This window comes from Columba livia, chromosome 6 (assembly GCF_036013475.1).
Source record: "Columba livia isolate bColLiv1 breed racing homer chromosome 6, bColLiv1.pat.W.v2, whole genome shotgun sequence".
NCBI lineage: Eukaryota > Metazoa > Chordata > Aves > Columbiformes > Columbidae > Columba > Columba livia.
The window spans coordinates 17,461,957-17,483,209 of NC_088607.1; the positions used below are offsets into that span (position 1 = coordinate 17,461,957).

At 47.7% G+C, this 21,253-nt stretch overlaps 2 protein-coding genes across 9 annotated transcripts in view; both read left to right on the forward strand.

Annotated features, from left to right (window-relative positions):
* EXOC6 (exocyst complex component 6) overlaps positions 1-10,821 on the forward strand; it is a 93,991-nt gene extending 83,170 nt beyond the window's left edge. For 4 of the 7 annotated variants that reach the window (XM_065067275.1, XM_065067271.1, XM_065067273.1 and 1 more), the window contains 3 exons: positions 8,628-8,740; positions 9,213-9,224; positions 9,700-10,821. In XM_065067275.1, the coding sequence (XP_064923347.1) occupies positions 8,628-8,740; positions 9,213-9,224; positions 9,700-9,832 (258 nt within the window). In that variant the 3' untranslated portion in view covers positions 9,833-10,821. The remainder of the gene's footprint in view (positions 1-8,627; positions 8,741-9,212; positions 9,225-9,699) is intronic. The other 3 variants (XM_065067276.1, XM_065067272.1, XM_065067274.1) reach the window with 1 other exon arrangement.
* A 137-nt stretch (positions 10,822-10,958) lies between these two features.
* Positions 10,959-21,134, forward strand: LOC102086918 (cytochrome P450 26C1). 2 transcript variants are annotated; one of them, XM_021293763.2, is made up of 6 exons: positions 10,959-11,815; positions 11,892-12,116; positions 12,236-12,511; positions 14,076-14,231; positions 17,774-18,280; positions 18,566-21,134. In XM_021293763.2, the coding sequence occupies exons 1-6, from the start codon at positions 11,624-11,626 to the stop codon at positions 18,926-18,928; spliced, it is 1,719 nt and encodes a 572-aa protein (XP_021149438.2). In that variant the 5' UTR covers positions 10,959-11,623; the 3' UTR covers positions 18,929-21,134. The 2 variants fall into 2 exon arrangements, with proteins under 2 accessions (XP_021149438.2, XP_064923350.1); XM_065067278.1 differs by lacking the exon at positions 12,236-12,511.
* Positions 21,135-21,253: the final 119 nt, after the last annotated feature.

The window sequence follows — 21,253 nt, forward strand, 5'->3', positions numbered from 1 at the left end:
CAGCAGTAACAAACACCAACTGATTAAGAGATAATTGCATTTGGTTGGTATGGTGTTACTCTACAGTTAGCAAACTCTTGTCTTTTTTCCTTGTGAGCTGGGCTTAGATATCTGTATTTTAAATACTTCTGTTGTTCCTTTGCAACCAGGAAATGTTTAGAGTGAACAAGATTTGCTTGTCTTTGTCCAGCTCTGATTCTGGTCCTTCACATTTTAGTTCCAATCTAGTAAGTGCTTTCATGGTGTCCATGCTTTAATAAACAGGGAGATAACATTTGGTGAACTAATGGGGGTGTTATCTTCATGTTCATGCGGGGATTTTTTTGTTAATTTGTTGGACATAACCGTATACCTGTGTAACATAGATTCATGTGTACTTGTGCGTGAAACATAAACAGAGACTAAAAACAAAGTGGTGTTGTTGTGTAGCTGTGTTAGTGCAGTGCCAGTGCGTCCCAGTCACGGACCATGGCCCCATTACGCTGGGCAGAGTATAAGTAAGTGTTTTAACAAAGGGAAGACAGTGTTGCCTGAGAGTTTGCAAACTGAGGAGATTATAGCTCCACTGGAAGGTTCACGTTATGTCAGAAATTATGAAACAACAATGATTCTGGTTGACAGGCTTCCTCTTCGGTCCTCAAACCCCTTTGTCCTGTGTAAAAGGTGTGATTAGGTACAGTGTGAGCTCCTTGCAATGGGAACTATTGAGGAGAGGGACATTTGTGAGTGGCTTTCTGATGTTTCTGTATTTAAAATGAAAAAGTGCACTTTGGAGGTTTTTAGCTCCAAATCCCCATACCAATAGTACTAATTGAAATATTAATATATTTGCTGTTCCTTTATCTTGATGACTTAAATTATATATATAGCTAACAACAGTCACGGGGCTGTTTTTCTAGGTCAAAACCCACCTATCCTCAAGGAAAAAAATGCAATGTTATTTCTGTATTCTCTCCTAAGAAAATATTTGGCATAGCTTGCAGTTGTATATGCTTGGCACCGTTCATTTCCCAGAAGAGTTCACCAGTTTTCTAAGCTTTGGGATTTTTTTAATTAAAGAGGTCAAAATCCATTATATCTAAATTTCAAAGAATTTACCAATTAGCTGTAGTCTGCGAGGCCCAGCAGGTGGCTTTTATACTATTAAAAGGAGATTGTTTCCATATCTCATCAAAGCAAAAACAAAACAAAGGAAAATACTAGAATATTTTGCTGTGTACACAGTGTGAACCACATGCTGTGTAAATTATAGGTGAAAACTATATGTGAGAGACCGTTCAGTTGTACCACTTCAGGAAAAAAATTACGTATATTTTCACAGTGTTCCCCACGAGGATTTTAATGGTAATGTCTTAAATCTGTTTAGATTACTGATTAGCTGAGAAGATTAGGTGGCTTGCTATTTCCTAAAATGAAGATTCTATCATTTTCTTGCTTAAAAGTAAAAGTAAAGATGCACAATTAAGTAGATTAATGAATTTGCTAAAAGTAAAATTAGAAAAAGCTGAGCATGCTGGAATGTCACAAGATAGAAAAAGTTCCAATTTGCACTTTTCAATGAATCTAAAACTGCCCGATTTTTACCTACTTAAAAGAATGTTTGTGACCTTTTGACCCTTTTGTTATCCCTTACTCAGAAAGGCCTTTATTCTGTAAGGCTTAGGTATAAAAAAATAAAAAGAGCGTTAATGGCATAACAGTCCTTTCTGATCACCCTGTGTAAGATGTTTATGCAAAGTGTCAATAGAAGCAATTGGCCTAACAGTGTGACAACCTGCTTTGCTTGGAAATGGGCTAATCTCCTGTTTGGGTTACCCAGAGGTCAGGTAAGGATTTCTTTTTTTTGCACTCCCCGTAGTGTGTGGGTACATAACCTGCAAACACTACAGGGCAGAAATCAGAAGCAAATGAGCTCAAGAATGCCACAAAGCATTTTCTTTTTAATATTTTTTTTTTCCCGATTTTTTCCCTCTGCCTTCTTTTAAATTTTTGCTTCCTGATGCCATCCCAGGCAGTCTGCCTGAGCATCCAACACGTAACGATGGCAGGGACTCTACCAATATCATTATCTGCTACTTCACTTTGTTGGGCTGTTTTGTTTTGTTGGTGGTGGTTGTGTTTGGGGGGGTTTGTGTGTGGCTTTTTTTGCTTTTGTTTTGTTTTAAACAGGCATCATCCCTCTCTTTTTTTTGAAGTTCACGTGGAAACCTACTTTAAATCCGAGTTGCTGAGGGCAGCCCCTGTTGCCCTGTCACAGCAGGCTGGAGCTCAATGGGGCTCAGGCAAGCATAGCGGCCGTGCGATGGGCCTTGGCGGGCTGCACGCTGGGAGCTCCTGCCGCTCTGAATCAGCTTCTGTCTGTTTTTATAACTGCCTTTTTCTTCCCTGTTAATTATGCCCCAAGGCTGTGGAAAGACAGCATTTATCTGTTTCAACAGACTAAGCAGCAAGTGTTCTGACATGTTTATCAGGCAAATTGTACCTGACAAAAGGTAATTACACATGCAATCAAGTGCAGAAGTAACTGGGTGATTAGGGGTTAATAAACTATTTAGCATAGGGAATATTCAGCTTGTGAGCAAGGAGAGTGGGCCAGAAGGACATAACTGACAGTGATATCTTAAAAAAATACTTCTCTTTTGATGGAATATTTTGACTTTACAGAAAGGTAAGCAGGATATTAAGTGTAGGACTCCTCATTTTTTTCTCCAGCTCCTGAATCTCTGTGAGATAGTACAATAGTACAACCAAAGATACGTGCTGATGCTCTTGCTACGTCAGAAGAGATAACAGCACCATTCCAGCTCGTGCTAAGCTACCTTGATAATTTATGCTTAGGATTTTTGTAGTGTAACCAACACAATTGGTGTTGTCTAATGTATAATAGTGCCCCTATTTCCTTGTCTCCTCCTTCTGCCCCTTTTTCTGGGTTGACTCTGCACATAGCTAGTTCTCAAAGTTGCATTCTCTTCCAAGATTATTCCTGACAGTTGCCCAAAAGTAAAAAGGAAAGGGCATCCGTATGATATTTGAGGATGTGACAAGAGGCTCAAACAGCATTGAAAGGGCCGGATGGTCGATTCCAGCAGTTCCCAGTGCACAAAATTCTCACATAATTACAAGATGGCCTAAATACAGAACCACGGCTGAGCTGCTCGGGACTTTAGGTAATACAATACAAAGCTTTACTGAGCAATGATTACCAGTAATTTCTATCATGGCCATATCACCTAGATATTGGGAAAATGCAGGAGTACTGACATGGGATAATAGGTGCCAAGTGCCCTACTTGAAAACAGAATTCTGTCCCTAAAATATTTAGAACTTTTTTTCAACATAGCATTAATATTGTAATGTTTTGTGTTAATCAAATCCATTAGCTATCAAGATCTTAACAACAAAACCAGATAGTATCTTACAATAAAAATGCTGTGTTTAAAATTAAAGTCTTCTAGTTCAAAATAGCAGCGTTATCTCTGTAACGTAAAAGGTCAATATAGCCTTTTATATTCCTTTTATATTCCTTTTATATTCCTATACACCTTTTTTTTCCAAGTGTTGCTTATTTTGAGCAGAAAAACGATGTTAGACATATAAGGCACTTAGAAAATACAGACACATGAAAAAAAGTTAGAAAATCAAAGTATTGCAGGGCATAATTTAAAATGCAAGTGTATAACAGCAGCCAGAGGCTTAAGTTATCTATGTAGACATATGTGTGAGTAATAATGTTATGGTTTGAGAAAGCAACACTGTTTCATATACAGTAAAAGGAGCATGATGCTCTCTGATCATCAGCCCTGATGGTTCCAAGATGTTGGATAATGGTTCCCCTTCTATTGCACCTTTAGAAGAGGCAAATCCTCTAAATAAGGCAGAAGTGCATACTCTGTCTTGTAAGTGTAAGTAAGTAGACAGTCTGTTTGACACTCTAACTGGTATATGAGAAAGGATAAGAGGATAAAGCTTGCTCCTTTTTTTTGCCTTTTTTTTTTCTTTCGCAAAGACTCAGACACACAGGTGCACATACTGCTCTGCAAGTTCTTCCTACTCAATAGGGCTTCCCTTGCTACTAGGGAAGCATATTCTGCTTTGTTATAAAAGTTTCAGGTGTAGCATTTCCTGTCTTAGCTTATTCTGGTTGTTACAGGATAATGAGAGTATAACAGTGCCATTGTTCTTAAAGTACTTATATCTAGTTTATTAGGTGCTTCACAGTGTTTCAGCTCCATGATAAGGTGGTTCTGCCAGAGCACCCTTGGGTGGCTCCTTAGGTGGGGCTGAGCAGCCGACTACCAGCTAATGGTCTGCGCTGCCTCCAGACTCTGGGCGGTCACAGCAGAGATTGCTTTGCTGACCGCTTGGAGGTGTTTCCCATGCATGTTAACTTTGGAAAGTGTGGAACATTTCTTGATGGGCAATACATCTCATTTTCAGTTATTCTCTCCGTAACAGTGAGCGTTCTAGTGGATACAATAGTTTCTTTAATCTGACCTTTAATTAGTTGATTCCGGTTGCCACAATAAGAACTACTGTGACAAAACCAGGAAGTTCTCCTGCACTTCATGCTTCACAATTGAGAAGCTGAGCTCACCTGAACTTAAATCCCCTAAATGTTTGTTGGTTTTTGCTTGCCTTTTTTTTTTTTTTCTTTTAATTGTAGCTGATATTCTTTGGCAAAAGGAATGTTTTTATGATCAGACTTGCCCTTGATACAATTTTTCTTTTTCCACATTAGTAGTAATCATGGTCTTTAAAACTGCAGAGATTTGCAACCGTCTTTTATTTCAGTGGAATTTAACATATCCCATGTGTTACATCTCTGTGGTATGAGTCATATCAGCATATCAAGCCAAATCTAAAAAGTATTTCCATTATCTCTTAATTTTGAGGGCCATGTAACGTTACCAGAGGCTGCTCTCCCTGTGGTTTTGCACACACCTAGGCCCTGTCACACTATAAAATCATTTTAATATGCATCTATTGTGAGTGAAAAAAACAGCAAAAAGGTAGGGATAAAGTTGGATTTTTTTTTTCTCTATGGAAGTTGGCCAAGTTTTCATTATTAATTCCATGTAGCTATCTGTTTGCATGAAGTAAAAAAATACTTTTTGCATCTTCATGTTCTTATCTTATTTTCAATAATCTTTATGTATAAATTTCAATATAACTTTATGCTTTACTAAAATAAATAACATCTATTAAAGGATTGGGTAGGGCAGTGCTTCATTATCAGCTTTCTCTTTCCAATAGTATGTTCAAATCACATGAAGCAGCTCAAATATCTTTCTGCATCTTTGAATGGATGGGCAGTTGAAGCAGACTGTAAGGTTGATACCTCTGCAGCATGGCTGCAGGAGTGAAGGTGAATTCAGGGTTGTGCTCGAGAGAAGCTTTGTATGGGTGGATTGAAGTTGTTTTCCACACACGTGTGATTGTCCTGGGACGAGCGGCTCATTTCTGCTAGACTGTCCTTCCTCTCATTGGCTGCTCTCCAGCCTGTTCCCCTCACAAAGCGCCGGCATCGACTGTACATCCGCCAAGTGCCAAGTCAGATGCAGGTGATATGAATGGCCAGGACACAGATCCGAAGAGCTGCACACCAGGCAGCTCTTGCCCACCCACAGCATACAGTATGTGCTGTCAAAGCCCATTACGTACAGCAATATGTCACAGTGCAGAACTGCAGCTGTGCGAGGGGCACAATGCGTAATTGTGCACAGCAGCAGCCCGGTCTCCAGCAGTGTCTGCAGCTCCCTGTTGTGTTTACACCAGCAGCAGGGCACGTTTGTGACACTGCAGCCCCTGAACATGTATACAGAAGGAGGGAAGGGAGCTATGATTGAGTGACGTGTGTCATCTGATTGCATGTCCCTGGTCCTTTGTGTTACCTGCCACATGTCATGACAGCTGCTGTAACTTAGGAGATCTATTAGCATGAGGCTGGTTATGTGCAGCTCTTTGACCAAGTGTGGAGCAAGGAAGAGGCTCTGGGTTCATCCCCCTGGCTAATAGTGTCTCTCAGGGTCTTCAGTCTTCAGAGCCACGACTGTCTTGGATTGCACAAGAATATGCTTTGTGTTCTCTTGGGACATTGTTTTACCTCATGTGTTGAAAAGCAGCAGACTCCATGGTCTTTTTAGGGCTCTACATGCCTACCTGTGACAAATGAGGTGTGATCTTCCAGCCTGGCTGTCACTATCACTGAGATGTCCCAGAGCAATGACACAATCAGACAGTTGATTTGGGCACTGGAAGTATGGTATGAAAATTGCTCATGTGATACTGGCAGCAAAGTTTCTTTGAACTTGTCAGCACTGTAATTGTAACAGTCATCGATGCCTTTGGGCTGCACATTGCTAACAGAGTACAGAGCTTCAGGATTGTTTAGGATTTACGCAGAATCTTCAATTTCAGTGTTACAATAGGGATAACAAATATCTTTCAACTTTGATTTACTGAGCACAACTGTTGCAGGAGCACTGACACGGTCCTTTCTAAATGACTGCTCCCATGTGGAGCCCATGACAAGTGGCATTGTAATTAGTAGTAATTTATTAATGTATTCTGTTTGCTTCTCTGTAACAGAGAGGGAATGTGCAGTCTCCAGATTATATAGTTTGGGTTCCTGTAGTTGTCAGCTTTATCCTCCCAGCTTGTGTTTTGCATCTGCTTGTCCTATCTTTCCATTCTTTCGATCATGCTTTTGAATTTACAGCCTCTGAGGACTGGGTACTAGCAAGTGTTGTAACACAGGTAATAATAAATGATGAGTAATGTGCAACAGCAACTGACGCTGTGGGTTTCACAAATGCCACTAATTCCTGAGTTATCAGAGTCTTCCCAAGTCTGTCTGCTTAGTGACTAAAGGGATGTTCTCTTCAGCTCAGCAGGAAAACTGATGGTGTCCATCCTGAGAAAGTGTTTTGTGAGAAAGAACCATTTGCATTTAACATTGACAGTTATCACGGATATGTAGTCAGCAGAGAATGAAGTCAGCTCCTTGTTTTTTATACACCTTTTACCCATATGAGATAGTTAAATGTAAAATCTAGATGTCACTGAGGTCTGTAGTGGTCCCTGGAGCACTTTGGAACAGTGAAGTTGTTCACAGAGCAGTAACTGTGTCAGAGGTCTGTTACGAAGCCAGGAAATGTTACTACATATTCATAAAAGAGTATACTATAAATATAGAATGAATAATTACTTAGAAAATTATTTATTTGAATTAGACACTTTATTTGGAAATTATATAAGGAGGGGTAGGAATTGGAAAAATTTGGAGGAGAGACACATAAATTTGAAGCTGTGAAGACCAGATGCTTGCTTTTATTTTGTAATTAAGTTGGTATTATTTTGAGGATGAACATTAGTGGAGACCTGAGGTGTTTCGTCAGACTGGGAAGTTCACGTAAGGCAAGGCTCTCGGAGGCGCAGCCCTTCGCTTAGTATGGTCTGAGAAGTCTGAGAAGTGAGCACCTGCTGCAGCTCTGCCTGCGGGAGCAGGGGCTGCTGCTGTTGTGCCCCGGCTGCGCCAGCTCTGGTCCGGCTTAGTAGAAGCAAATGTTTAAAGTGAACTTGGTTCTTTACTTAAATAGCAAAATGGTACAACTTGCAGTAGTGTGTTATGTTTCTTAGAGTGGTTTTGTTACAGAAAATCCTGTTCCACCGCACCGTTCCAGCATTACCGATGTAGCAAGGCCCCCAGGCAAGCCAGGGCTGTAGGTTGTGCTGAGGACCCAGCTCACGGGAGCAGCCACAGGCACCGCAAGCCAGGCAAAAGCATTGCTAATGGTTCCCCGCACTTATTTGAAAAGTGTGTTTGGCTAACACAGGGCAGCCTGAGAACAAGCCCGCGTCAGCCCGCAGCAGCAGGATAAGGCCAGCCGTCAGACGTGGGGAGAAGCTGGGGGTGCCTCGCTGTTGACGTCAATGGGAGTGGGGCCCACCAGCTCCAAAGCAGGGTTGCCGGTGCCCTGGCCCCAGGCAGCCTGGGCAGGGTGCCCGGCGGCACCAGGCCTGCACCCCGTGATGGTAGAGGGGGAAATTAGGTGTTGATGTCTGTGAGGGTACAGGCTGGTGGAGGTTTAAGCATTGCATCCACTTGTGAAGGCTGTCTGTTTTGTTGAACAGCAGCTCCAAGACCGTGAGTCAAAGGCCTGATTTAGCCAGACACAGGGCTGTGTTTGGAGGCTCTTTGTTCCCCCACTTAAGTGTTTGGGGTTTGTTTGGGCCAGAAGTGTGCCCAGGGCTTGGGGTTGAGTCACAGGGATCAGTCACCATGGAGAGTGCAGCAGGGGTTGTTTAATTCACTTAATTGATACTACCTGAACCTCTGGTTTAAATTTCTGTGAGCAGCAACAGACACGACTATCCCCTTCCTGCTCCCCACGGTAAAGCAAGCTCCCGAAATAACAGCGTGAAGCCATTAGCATCCCCTGCTAGGGCCGAACCTGCACAGCCGCCTGCCAGCGCACAGAGCGGGGTGAGAAGGCCATAAAGAAAGCAAAGGGCAGGTGAAGCGGCTGTTGGCTCCTGGCGAGGGGCTGCGGCCGGGCCCGGGCCGGGCGGGTTCCTCTTCCCCGCAGAGCCGCTCCGCGCCCCCTCACCCGCCTCTTTCCCCCCAGCTCCTGGACCTCTTCATGGTGTGGGACTGGTCCACCTACCTGGCTGACTACGGGCAGGCCACCTCCAAATACCTGCGGGTCAATCCGAGCACGGCGCTCACGCTCCTGGAGAAGTAAGTGCGGGACCCGGGGCGGGAGCTGCCGGCGCGGGGCTGCGAGCGGCGGCGGGCAGGGCCGGGCGGCGGGCAGGGCCGGGGCCGCAGCGCTCCCAGACCGGCGGCTGCGGAGCGGGGGCCGGAGCCGGGGCCGGAGCCGGGGCCGGGGCCGCCCTCCCGGAGCGGCGGCGTGTCGCTGTCCCGGTGCCCAGAGCTGCGGGCGGGGCCGCAGCCCCGGTAGCAGGTCCCGGCTGCCTTGTTGCCGCTTTAGGGCAGGGCAACGTGCGGGGTTTCGCCGCGGTAAAGCCAGTGCGGGCGTTTGGGCTGGCCCGGCGTTCGGACTGGCGAGGGCAGGGGAAGGAGGGTGCGTTGCCGCCAGAGCAGCATCAACCTGCTTTAAAAAGCCGCATCAAAGTGTCCTGTGATTTAAAGGCGTTTTCTAACGGTGTTTTCTCTCCTCTCCTGCCCGCGATGAATGTGTATTTTGCAGAGTTCACAGAGGGTATGTATCGCCTATATTATTACAAAAGATTGTTGCTTCAATTCATTTTATTTCCCGAATTTCGTTTTAAATCCACCGATACAGGAGATCAGCAATAACGATATCGGGTAATTTGATAGTGAACAACAAAAAAAACATGCCCATTTGCTGAGTCTGAACTTACCACGGAAGCAGATGATACTAATGTGTTTTCTGGTTTGCTTCTCTCCTAACGCAGTTGGTAGGGCAAGTTTCCTGCTGAAAGATACTTGCTTAATACTTACGGGTGATCTCTGAAGTAATACTATTAAAACGAGTTCCACATTGGAGAATTTTAATTTGCGAACACATAATTAACAGGGTTTGTAATCTTTCAGTTCTTATTAGCAGAAAGATCAAAAGAGGAACAAAAGTAAACTCGTTTAAATAGTCCGATTTTTCCTTTTCAGATTATGTTTCTAACGTGCTTGTGTTGTTTGCTTTTTTATTTCTCCAGAATGAAAGACTCTAGCAAAAAGAACAACATTTTTGCTCAGTTCAGGAAGAATGATCGTGACAAGCAGAAGTTAATAGAGACTGTAGTAAAGCAACTTAGGAGTTTAGTGAATGGTATGTCTCAGCACATATAGGCCTGTTAAATCGATGGTATATCATTGTGCTAAGAGGTGTTTAGCCACTGTTTCTGCTAAGCAAACAGTGACATCAGTTAGGACATTCGTTTGACCAAGTAAAGGAAAAAACGCAGTAGATGGCTCATACAGGGAGTCTTCAGTAAACAGTTCTTTGTATGTATTTTTAATGGATCGAATACTATTTTGTATATTGTAAACAAATGGTGAAAAATGAGACTGTACAATAAAAAACAGCTCAATAATGGAACAGCTGAACTGTAAATATGTTATTTAAATATTTGCAGACATGATGTCCAAAATTTTGCTCCAGGTAGTAATTATTTCAGAAATGATCCCTTAGTTGCTGTTTTCTGGGTGGATCCTAATTTAATAGGTTTTTTTAAGCATTCAGATACTTGCATTTCAGATACCGCCTATTGTTTTCTGCATTAAATGTATATTAGCCTTAAAGTGAGTTGACATAATTTTGTATACCAGATTTTGTAGTCTGGAGGTATGAAGAAAATATTTTGATTTTTAGTACCTTTGAAAACTACCTGACAACTGGACTTAATATTCATTTAGCATTAGGGCTTATAGGCTTTGTTCTGCAAAAGGGTTTAATCTTGAGGTTGTGAATATAAATAACCATTCGAGCTCTTTATAATGTGACGTTTTGGTTTGGTTTTGTTCCTCAGGGTTACTATTTCTAACTGTACTTTTGTAAGATCTCGGGTTCTTTTCCCCAGGTTGCAGTAAGGAATAGTTTTGCCACTGTTGGTTTCGTGCCGCATCTGTTTGTCAGTATGCGCTTTCGACCGCCAGACCCATCCCAGCGATTAGCATTTTGTCCCACCGCTGGTCTCTTTGCACTGTCCCCTCCTGGCTATTTTAGACAAAAAGAGAATGTCTAACAAATACAAACCAAATGGAACATGTAAAAATTATGTACATTTTCGCTGTATTTTTAAGTTATTGATGGTCTAAATACAGTAATATAAACGTCACCCGTATTCCTGTTTAATTTCACACACTGGAACGCACCTCTGAGCTGATTTCGTGGAGACCTGTACAGGTCCCGGTTCTTTTACCCGCGCCGCAGGCGGCAGGGGTTCGGGCGGCCCAGGTGGGCGGGTGTGGCCTGGGGAGCTGCGGGATCCCCCGTCTGCCGCCGCAGTTGGGGGCGGAGGGGCCTAGGGCTGGGACGCTCCCGGCTCGGGGGAGCCCGGGACGGGACTCACAGGCTTCCCCGGACGGGGCAAGGGCTGGCCCGAGGGTACGCCGCGGGGGTCCCGGCGGGGCAGAGCCCCCCACGCCGAGGTGTCGCAGTCCCGCGGTGGGGCCGGCCTGGCTGGGGCAGGGAGCGACGGCCGGCAGAGCCGTGCCGTCGGGGTTCGCCCCGAGGGGCCGGGCGGGAGGCGGGAAAAGGGGGCTGCCCCGGCCGCGTCTCTGCGCCCCTCTGTCACTTCTGCCTGCTTCTCCGGCTCCAATCACCGCACTTGGCCGCGTTGCTTAAATATGCAGCGGATACGTCATCTCCGAAGGTGGATCGGGCGTAAGTGCCCAATATCTATATAAATGTGGCCGAGGGGCGCACCGGCAGCAGGAGGGGAGCGGAGCTGTGCGTGCAGCAGCCGGCAAGACCAGCCGCGGAGTGTCCGCTGCCGGTAGCGGAATCGCGGGGCGCCCCGCCCGCCGTGTTTGACAGCCGCCGGGGCAGCTTCCCCGGGCCACCCGCGGCCCCGAGCCCTCGGGGCGGGGACCCGCCACCGCCCGCGCCCGCCCCGTCTCCCGCTGCCCGGGAGCAGGATGCCGGCGGGGCTCTCCTGGCCCGAAGCGGCCGCACTGGCCCTGCTGGCCCTGGCGCTGCTGGTCACCCTGTGCCAGCACCTGTGGGCGCTGCGCTGGAGCCTCAGCCGGGACCGCACCAGCGCTCTGCCCCTGCCCAAGGGTTCCATGGGCTGGCCCTTCTTCGGGGAGACCCTGCACTGGCTGCTCCAGGTAAGGCGCAGGGGAACGGGGAGTGGGTGGGAAGGGACTGGCTGTGGCCCTGGACTGACCTGCAGCTCGTTCTCAGGGCTCCCGCTTCCACAGTTCCCGTCGGGAGAGGTACGGAAATGTTTTCAAGACCCACCTCCTGGGCCGTCCAGTGGTGCGTGTGACGGGCGCTGAGAATATTCGCAAGATCCTGCTGGGTGAGCACACGCTAGTCAGCACGCAGTGGCCCCAGAGCACGCAGATCATCCTGGGCTCCCACACTCTACTTGGCTCCATTGGTGACCTGCACCGCCAGCGCCGCAAGGTGAGCCTTGCACGGGCATGCAGCCCAGGCAGCACCTCCTGCCCAGGCTTGGGCCTCAGTGCCATGTGGGACACCCCCGCTTTAACCATCTGCCTCTGTTCCTCCCCTTCTCCTCCTAGATCCTGGCCAGAGTGTTCAGCCGTGCTGCCCTGGAAAGCTACCTGCCACGGATCCAGAAGGTTGTGAGCTGGGAGCTGCAGGGCTGGTGCATGGAGCCAGGCTCCATCGCAGTTTATTCCTCCGCTAAAACCTTAACTTTCCGCATTGCAGCTCAGATTCTACTGGGGCTCCGCCTGGAGGAAAAGCAGTTCAAGGACCTGGCCAGAACCTTTGAACAGCTGGTGGAGAACCTCTTCTCCCTGCCCCTCAACATACCCTTCAGCGGTCTGCGCAAGGTACTGCCCCTGCCTGGGAGCAGGGGTTGGGGTCCCAGCGGCACAGACCTCCTGTCCCCAGGCCTTCCAAGGACCACTTGAATGGGCCAGGACAACTGCAGCACCCTGTGCTGAGTCTGAGGGCCTGGTGTCTTGCCCAACTCAGCCATCTCCACTTCTCTGCATTTCTCACTTGCTCTTGGTTGGCTTCCAGCCTCTCTGGGCACTGATTCCAGCTCACTGAACAGTGCAGGGCCCTGTTTCTCCCTCACCCCATACTTTGCCTCTCTTGGCTTTGGTTAGTTCATCTTGTCAGGTCCTCTCCCATCTCATCCTGCCTGGACTCAAGTCAGCCCACAGCAGAGGGGTCTGTGGCCACAAGTAGAAAGGCACATGGGTACAGCACACCTCAGGTTAGCACTCCCCATCCACCTCAAGGCAGGCCAAGGACTTGTGGTCCTTGGTCCCTTGTTCCTCAGCAGCATAGAGGCAGCAAGGGGTCCATGGCACAGGGACGGTGTCCTCCATCTCTTCCAACCTGCAGTTTCTTTCCTGCTGCCCTGCTGCTCTTTGCCTGCTTCCCCATACTCCTGTTCTAGGTATGGGTCTTGTATCCCACCCTTCCTCTTCCATTTCAGCCTGCGTTCCTTCCTCTGGCTTTGGGATCTCCACCCTTACCACAGCTCAAGTGTCCTGCCCCTTCTAGCCAGGTCTTTCCCAATCTCTTACTTCCACTGTGAGCTCTGCGCCACCAGATTACTTTACCCAGGCAGCCCCAGCTCTCCCCCAGCCTCCTTGCTGCTCTGCTCCACAGGTTCAAAGCTCTTGTTTTCTCTGGCCAGTCTCTCTTTGCAGGTTGTCATCAGTGTTTTTATCCCCCCGTCCTATCCCTCCCTGCCCCCTCTCGGGTCAGCCACAGCCTCTCTGGACCCAGACCAACCTCTTCAATTTGCATTTAGGTCCCCTTGTATTCTCATCTACTCCCTGTCTTGTTTCCTTTGTCCAATCCTTCCTACCTCAAATCTCAGCCTTTTAATCTTCCTCCTAACATCTGGTTATGGCCATATTTCATCCCAAATCTCTGGTCCTTCTGGCTTTTGCAGGACGCATTTTGATACAGACCCACATATTCTGTGATGCCATCCATCCCACTTTGCGAAGAGATTGCTGATCACTTGACTTGCTGAGATCTTACCTAAATGTTTTGCTGCACAGGAATGCAATTCAACTGGAGACGGGCTAGGTGTGATTAAACTGTCTTTATCTACTGTATCCTGGTAAAGCTTCTCATTTTTTCCTGTCTAAGATGTATCTTGCTGCTTGGGCTCAGTTTTGCTAAGTTACCTCTTCTTTGAACAAGCTTCTTTTGGAGCTGACATGACTGTGGGTTTGTTCAGCACAGACACCTCTGGACTTGGTACCATGGGTTTACTGCTGTCTTTTCCTCTCGGAGTATTTCTTAAGACTTGTCAGTTCTTGCTCTTACAGATCTGGGATTAAGGATTGCCACACTTGGGGTCCTTTGGTCTCTCTGGAGAGGGGGACAGTTCCTAAGGCTCTCCTGAATTATGTCTGCCTCCCACAGGGAATCAAAGCGCGGGATATGCTGCATGAGTTTATGGAGAAGGCTATACAGGAAAAACTGAAGAGAAACAACACAGAAGATCACAGTGATGCTCTGGATTTCATAATAAACAGTGCCAAGGAGCATGGCAAAGAGTTCACCATGCAGGAGCTAAAGGTAAGAACCCCGCCTTGCAGTGTCCCTTCCAACTCTGGCTCTTTGAGAGACTTGGGCTGAGGAGCAGGAGGAGGGTTTTGTGGGGACCCACCACCAGCCGCTGGCTCCTGCACTCCTCTTACCAGCTCTGGGGACACCACCTCCAGCACAAGCGAGAAAGCCTGGACTCAGTAGCTCATTAGCCCTTGTATGATTGTGTCTCTGCATTAGAAGAGAGATGTTAATTAAAAAGGGAATAAATGTCTTATCTACCTTTCTTCTTCATGGCTACCAGGCTTCAGCCTGCCTTAGGATGCCAGTAGGGTTATGTGGCTGTGCTAAGTCTCTGTACCCCAGTGTGCACTCAGTAACCTCCAAGATACTATCTTGGAAATATTTAGAGCTAGTTGTGTGCTCCTCAGACATCCCCCAGCATCTGGCACAGTGCGACATGTAGATCATGTTACCGTATTCGTGGGGACTGCAAGCCCAGGAGCCTCTCAGGTGATATATCAAAATGGGTCTAGGCATGGAATGATGGATTCCAGGTCATTCCCTATCACCTCATCATTAATTAGATCATCCAGTTTGTGGATTGCTACAATGCAACACAATGCATTGCTGTGACTTAGGAATGAACGCAGTAGTCCTTACTGAGCCAAAACTGCCAACTGAATATGAGGAGTATTTTGCCAAAGATCTTGGGAAAAAATTGTCATTAGTACTGCACCGTTCATAGCTCCAGGTCACTTGGTGTTAGTGAATGACAGATGAAACTGCATTTATATAACAAGTTTTGAAGCAGTTTTTCATGGGTACAGCAGCTGAATATGGTTTAAAAGTATCTGAATATCATATAAAGCATTGAATATACATAGTTTTACCATTTATTTAGGTATTTAAGAAAAACTAAAGACTAATATTTTATAAATGTATTGTAAAAGTGTAATCTCTAAACCTAAGATATTTGAAAGACTTTACAGCAACTGTTAGATACAACTAGAACCAGTATATATTCTTAAAGTAATTTTATTATAATTATTTATTATTTATTCTAATAGAGTGATTTTTATTATAATTATTTTTTAAGAAATAATTGTCAGGTTCAAAATATGATTAAGATTGATTAATCTCTGTTAGTAGTCACATGACTATTACACACAAGTAATTACATGATCTTTCATCATGTCCCCGGCTCTGAACACAAACGGAGTAAGGGGACATTAAATATAACACGGAGAGACATGGCAGTTACCTCGGGCTGATTCAAATGATACTGTATGCATAGGCTGTCCTGTACCTTTGCGGTTATAAAATTTCTACCTTGTCTATATTTAACAAAATTACTTGCAAACTGGGCTACCTGTACTTGCAATTATGGCAATGTTGTCGACTCTAATAAAACGGTAGTAGAGCTCTCATCCAGTGAAATGGTTTAACTGGATAAAAAGTCCAAAGCTGTCTCAGAGTCATGGATATATTTGACTTTGAGAGATGCTCCAAACACTGGCACACACTAGTTACCTATTTGCTTTTTGTTCAAATGATTTTGAAGGACTGTTTTCCCAGAAATCTTCCTAAATATGCTGTGATTTCCACTGCTGGCATGAATTCAGCAGGACCCTTGAAATGTAAAGGTCATTAAAAAGGTATCACTTTGCCAAAAGTACTGTTTTAAAGCATTTAAAACCTTGGAAGGATTAAAAAAACCCCACCCTGTGTAACAGTGCTGTCACTGACTGGATGGGTCGAGCCATACCGCTGCCAGTCCTGCCTCCCAGGACAGGCGGTTGGGCTATGGCACAGGGACAATACTGGGAAGATGCTGCCTCCCAGTCACTGGTTATGTTTGCCTTGTAAAAGCAGAGAGGGGAAGTCAGCGGCGTGGTGTCACAACCTATGTAGCAGCACTGTCGGAGGCCGATGCAGGGAGTCATAAGGGCTGTTATTTCAAATGGCAGAGCCTGCCCTAAATTCCTCGCATCGTATTGAAATGTCTTGGGTTTTAACTGCACGTGGTGGAACTGAGAGATTTCTTTTCATCGAGGTCTGCCACCTTGTGAATGTAAAACTTCCTGCTAGCATCTGCAGGAGGTGTGATAGGGGTTGACAGGGATCTGTTATTTCAGAGGTTTTATTTCAGCTGAAAGATGCCCTTGAGAGCTGCACTTCGGCAAAAGCCTCTAGTCAAGCCAATACATGGCACTGAGGATGGCAGAAAAGACTAATCCTCGTTACATCACCCTTGACCTCAGCAGACTTGGCTCCGGATACCTTTAGGTGTTCTGCCCTGTGTTTTTGGCTTCACCTCTCCAGAAACCGGTTGTGTCAGAACAATTCAAAATCCAGATATGCCACCATGTGAAAGGAAACTGCTTTCTTTCCCCGGGGGTTTTGTTCCACTTTGCCCCCAGGCTGCAGTGATTAGTGCTTGGTAGTGCCAGGGGGGCCACAGCCTCTCCCAGGATGGCGGCTCACTCTGCTCCTCCCTCGGGCTTCTGCCCTGGCTTTTGGTCTGGCCTCAGTGTTCCCAGTCGAGTGCTTTGGAACCGCTGGCACCTTCAGATGGGGATGTAAGTTTGAGCATTGTGTTTGCTATCAGAGATGTGACATGCCATGACCCAGCTCCAGGCAACCTTTAACTTTTGGAAAATTATTTCCAAATGTTGATCACATGGTGCTACGAACATCGCACAGCAACCTGGCATGTGCTGTGCCATACAGACCCTGCGGACAGTCCCAGAAAGACTGGGAGGCTGCGTGGGGATCTGTGAGCCAGGACGAGGCATGTATTACAGATTTGACTTGTGCTGTGGTCCATCTGAGCTAGTTAACCTCCTAACTTGCTATGGACACATCTGCTACAGAGCTTTCGGGAACACTGCTGTACTTTAGGCTGTAAAGCTTGAAAAGTGAGCAAGTCCTTTGCCTGGTGTGTGCATCCCTGTGGGAGAGCTCGCTGCCAGCTACAGCACCTCCTGGGCTGACCTGCTCTAGCAGGGAGGTCTTTCTGTTTTTGACTGTTGGTTTGAGTCCCCTCCCAAACATGCAAACGGTTGATTATACCTGAAGATGGATCAAATGCAACCCATTTCAGCTGCCAGTGCATCTAGGTTTTAGGCGTAAACACACAGCCTCATAACCCCTGGCTCGGCAGAAAGCTAAAAGCTGGGCACAAAGGAGAACTGGCAGATGAAGGTAAAAAGCATAACGCTTGGAATGGACTTCACTCAGTGTGCTGAAATGCATGTTAAAATGTTTCTTTAAAATTTGTAAATCTCGGGAGGAAAGCTCAGAAGAGTCGGATTGGAGGTGATGTGTATTCAGCTCACTTGTGTTTCTGCATCAGTCACTTAGCAAGTAGATGTTCAGTTCGTACAGAAATGGGAGAACAGGGATGTTTTGTTTTGGTCCCTGAGAACCCAGGGTGGGTGTGGGTTTGTGGAGAGCAGAGGGGGAGCAGGACCTCTGCACAGGGACAAAACCTGCAAAAGGTGAGGACAGTCTGAATCACAACCAGTTTAAAATGGCATTCAAACTTGGCACCTTCCTTCCTCTCACAGGAGTCAGCGATTGAGCTCATATTTGCTGCTTTTTTCACCACGGCTAGTGCCAGCACCTCTCTGATCCTCCTGCTACTGAAGCACCCCTCAGTGACTGAAAAAATAAGGCAGGAGCTGATGTCCCATGAGCTGTACCAGCAGTGTGAGTGCTGCCCTGCGAGACCCTGCCCAGACACCCTGACCGCCCAGAGCAAGGACAATGAGAAGGCGCTTCTCCACCCCACGGCCAAAGATGCTCGCAAGGACCAAAGCCAGCCCCTGGGCCCAAGAGAGGAAGGTTCCCCCCAGCTCTGCACCCCACCAAAGCCCACCCTTCCCCAGAGCAGTCTCTGCACTGGCCCCCAGCTCCCGGCACTGTCAGGCCAGAGCTGTCACTGCCCCTCAGGCATCAACCTGGAGAAGCTGAGCCGCCTGAGCTACCTGGACTGTGTGATTAAGGAGGTGCTGAGGGTGCTGCCCCCTGTCTCCGGAGGCTACAGGACAGCACTGCAGACTTTTGAGCTGGATGTAAGTGCCTCCCACACCAGTGGGCTGCTAGGGAGCTGCTGCCTGCCACTGCCTGCAAGCACCCTGTGTCTGGCACAGTGGTGGTGCTTGGCAATGCAGCTCAGGGGAAGGTGCCACCCAGCAACCTCCGTGGTTACCAGTTGGGCTGGGCAGAAAAGGAGCTGTGGAGCAGATGGGCAATATGGTGGGGCTGATCCCAAGCACCCTCTGCTCATCCTCCACTAGCACTGCCAGCGGCACAGGTATGTAACACTCCTCTCTTCCCCTCTTCTCTCCTCCTCCCAGGGTTACCAGATCCCCAAAGGCTGGAGTGTCATGTACAGCATCCGTGACACGCATGAGACGGCCACTGTTTACCAGAGCCCCCACAGCGGCTTTGACCCAGACCGCTTCAGTGCTGCCGGGACAGAGGCCACAGGCCGCTTTCACTACATCCCCTTTGGTGGTGGGGCACGGAGCTGCATCGGCAAGGAGCTGGCACAGGCCATCCTCAAGCTGCTGGCCATCGAGCTGGTCAGCACGGCCCGCTGGGAGCTGGCCACCCCCAGCTACCCCACCATGCAGACCGTGCCCATCGTGCACCCTGTTGATGATGGGCTGCAGCTCTACTTCCACCCCTTGCAGGCCAGCTGTGGCAGTGACGCCTGAGCCAGGGGTACGCTGCCCCCTCAGCCCTGGTGTCAGTGCCCCTCCACAGCTGCCAGGGGCAGGTCTCTGCTGCCCCAGGCAGGGTATGGCATTGGGTCACTGCAGAGCAAAAACCCAAAGGTCTTTTTATTTTTCCACTCCTGGTGTGCAAGCCAGTAGGAAGGGTCCTGTAGAGTCCTGCTCCTGACCATCAGGATGAGCCTCAGCCCTAGCCTGGGGGAAAAGCCCGCCCGATGGGGGCTCAGTCAGCCCCTACCCCACATGCGTCTCCAGCTGCTGGAGATGGGGAGGAAAACTGCCAGCCCCACAGCTAAGCTTCCCAGAGCTTTTCTGTCCCAGGATTATCTCCTGTGGGTGGGTTATAGGAGTGGCAGGATGAACATCCTGCACACTGTAGCTTTTTAGATGTAAAAAGGGGAAAGATGGGACGGATCTGCAGGAAAACGCAAACTGGGGCTGCCCAATCCACAGCATCAGCTGTAGCTAGGATAATAGAGTGTGAAGTGGATTTTATTGTAAATATTTAATCTCATCCCAGCATTTCCCATTAGAGACAGTGCAAAGAGGACATGGCTCATTCATCCAGTAGTGGTAGCTGTGTATGTTGTGCCTGAGCACTGTGCTGCTGCTTGGGGTCTGCCATGAAGCCCCACTCTGGAGTCCCTGCAGGATGAGTTCCCCAGCTGCAGACTGACTGAGGGATCAGACTGAAGCAGGGGAAGGAGCTTTGGGGAATAAACATTTGGAAAATGCACGTTTCTGAGTACGTCTGATTGCTGGTAGAAAGTCCCCTGTTCCTGATGATGCTGTTCACATTGCAGAGGGGCCATTTGCAAGGTGCCACAGGCCCCATGGTGGCTGGCTGGTCATACTGATTGTGTCACCTCCCACAGCCTAGCTCTGCCAGGGAAAGTGTCAGGACAACAGTTCTATGGGTCCACCTAGGGGGTGGTACCTGGGGCTAAGCCTAGGTATTGAGGGCACCTTTTCAGTTGGCTTTTGAGTACCACCTGCCTTACTGAGACACGGAGTATTTCTCTCCTATGTAAAATGAAGCGAGTCCTGTTGCTTGTGCACTGAGAACAGAGCTGGCCCCACGTCCTTGCTCCACTGCAATGTGTTTACAAGCTCCTTTCAGCTTCACCTCTGTCCCCACTGTCGTGCATCCTGCATGGAAGCAGTAGAGGAAATCATCCATCTTGGCCCTGTAGTGCATCCTGAGCCTGGTGGTGCAGCGTGGTTTGTGTGAAGAACCAGCAGCAGCAAGGGCAGAAATGTGGCACAAGGATAGTCCCTTTGGAAGGGCTCTGGGCACCTCCCCTGTCCCCTGAAACTCCGTCATTGTCTTGCTTCAGTGCCAAGCTACAAATTACCTCGCCCTGGCCAGTCCCCCTTACACGTCCATGCTGGAGCACTGCAGCAGGTGTGTGCTGCTGTGAGCTGTCAGAGGGCTGCACAGCGAGCACAACGCTACCTGGGGCAGAAATTTGGCTTCCAAATATGACAGGTCAAATCTGGAAGAGGTTGAACTGCAGGGCTTAGCTAAGTGCTGCTGGCAGGTCGACCCCGTAGTGAACCAGAGCCTCTGCCCCTCCTGACCTTGTCCTGAAAGGTGAATCTTTCTGGCTATCAGAGGTGAAATCAGTAGGTGGTGGCTGCAAGTGGCAATGACTAACTTTAATTAGCAGGAGGTGCTGGTGTGGTTGTGACCCGCGGGCAATGCAGGCTCCCACCAAAGGCAGGGCTGCGGGCAGGGCTGGGCCTGCAACACCCAGCACCAGATACGGGAAGGCTGGGCCTCCTCCAGAAACATGATTAAAAATTACCCCGAGCTCTAACGAGACCCGTAGCCACCCGCTGAAAAATGTAACATGAATATAGTTTAAAACAAAACGAACCCACTGAAACAAAAACCACCACCCCCCCCCAACCAACAACCACAAAATCAACAATCACAAACCAAACAACAAAAACCCAAAACATACTTGAAACTGATTTTGTTTGCGGATAAACACGAGCATTTACAAACGAAGTGTAATAATTGTTATTTGTAATCAAATTTTGTTCATATTAGGCTGTTAATTTCTTGACCTCCTTCCAAGATGTTTTTAATTATCCCTTTCACTCTTTACCATTTGCTTCTTTTCGAGCCGATGGCTGCAGAATACACAGCTGGGGAGATAATAAAGGCTTCCTGTGGCAATTATCGGTGCTCAGGCCACCGTATCTCGTTATTTTGATAGACAGTGAACTTGGCGCGGTTGCCGGCCGGGTTCACGCAGATGTCACGGTCCGTGTTGTAGGTCACAAGCAGGTCAGCGCCCG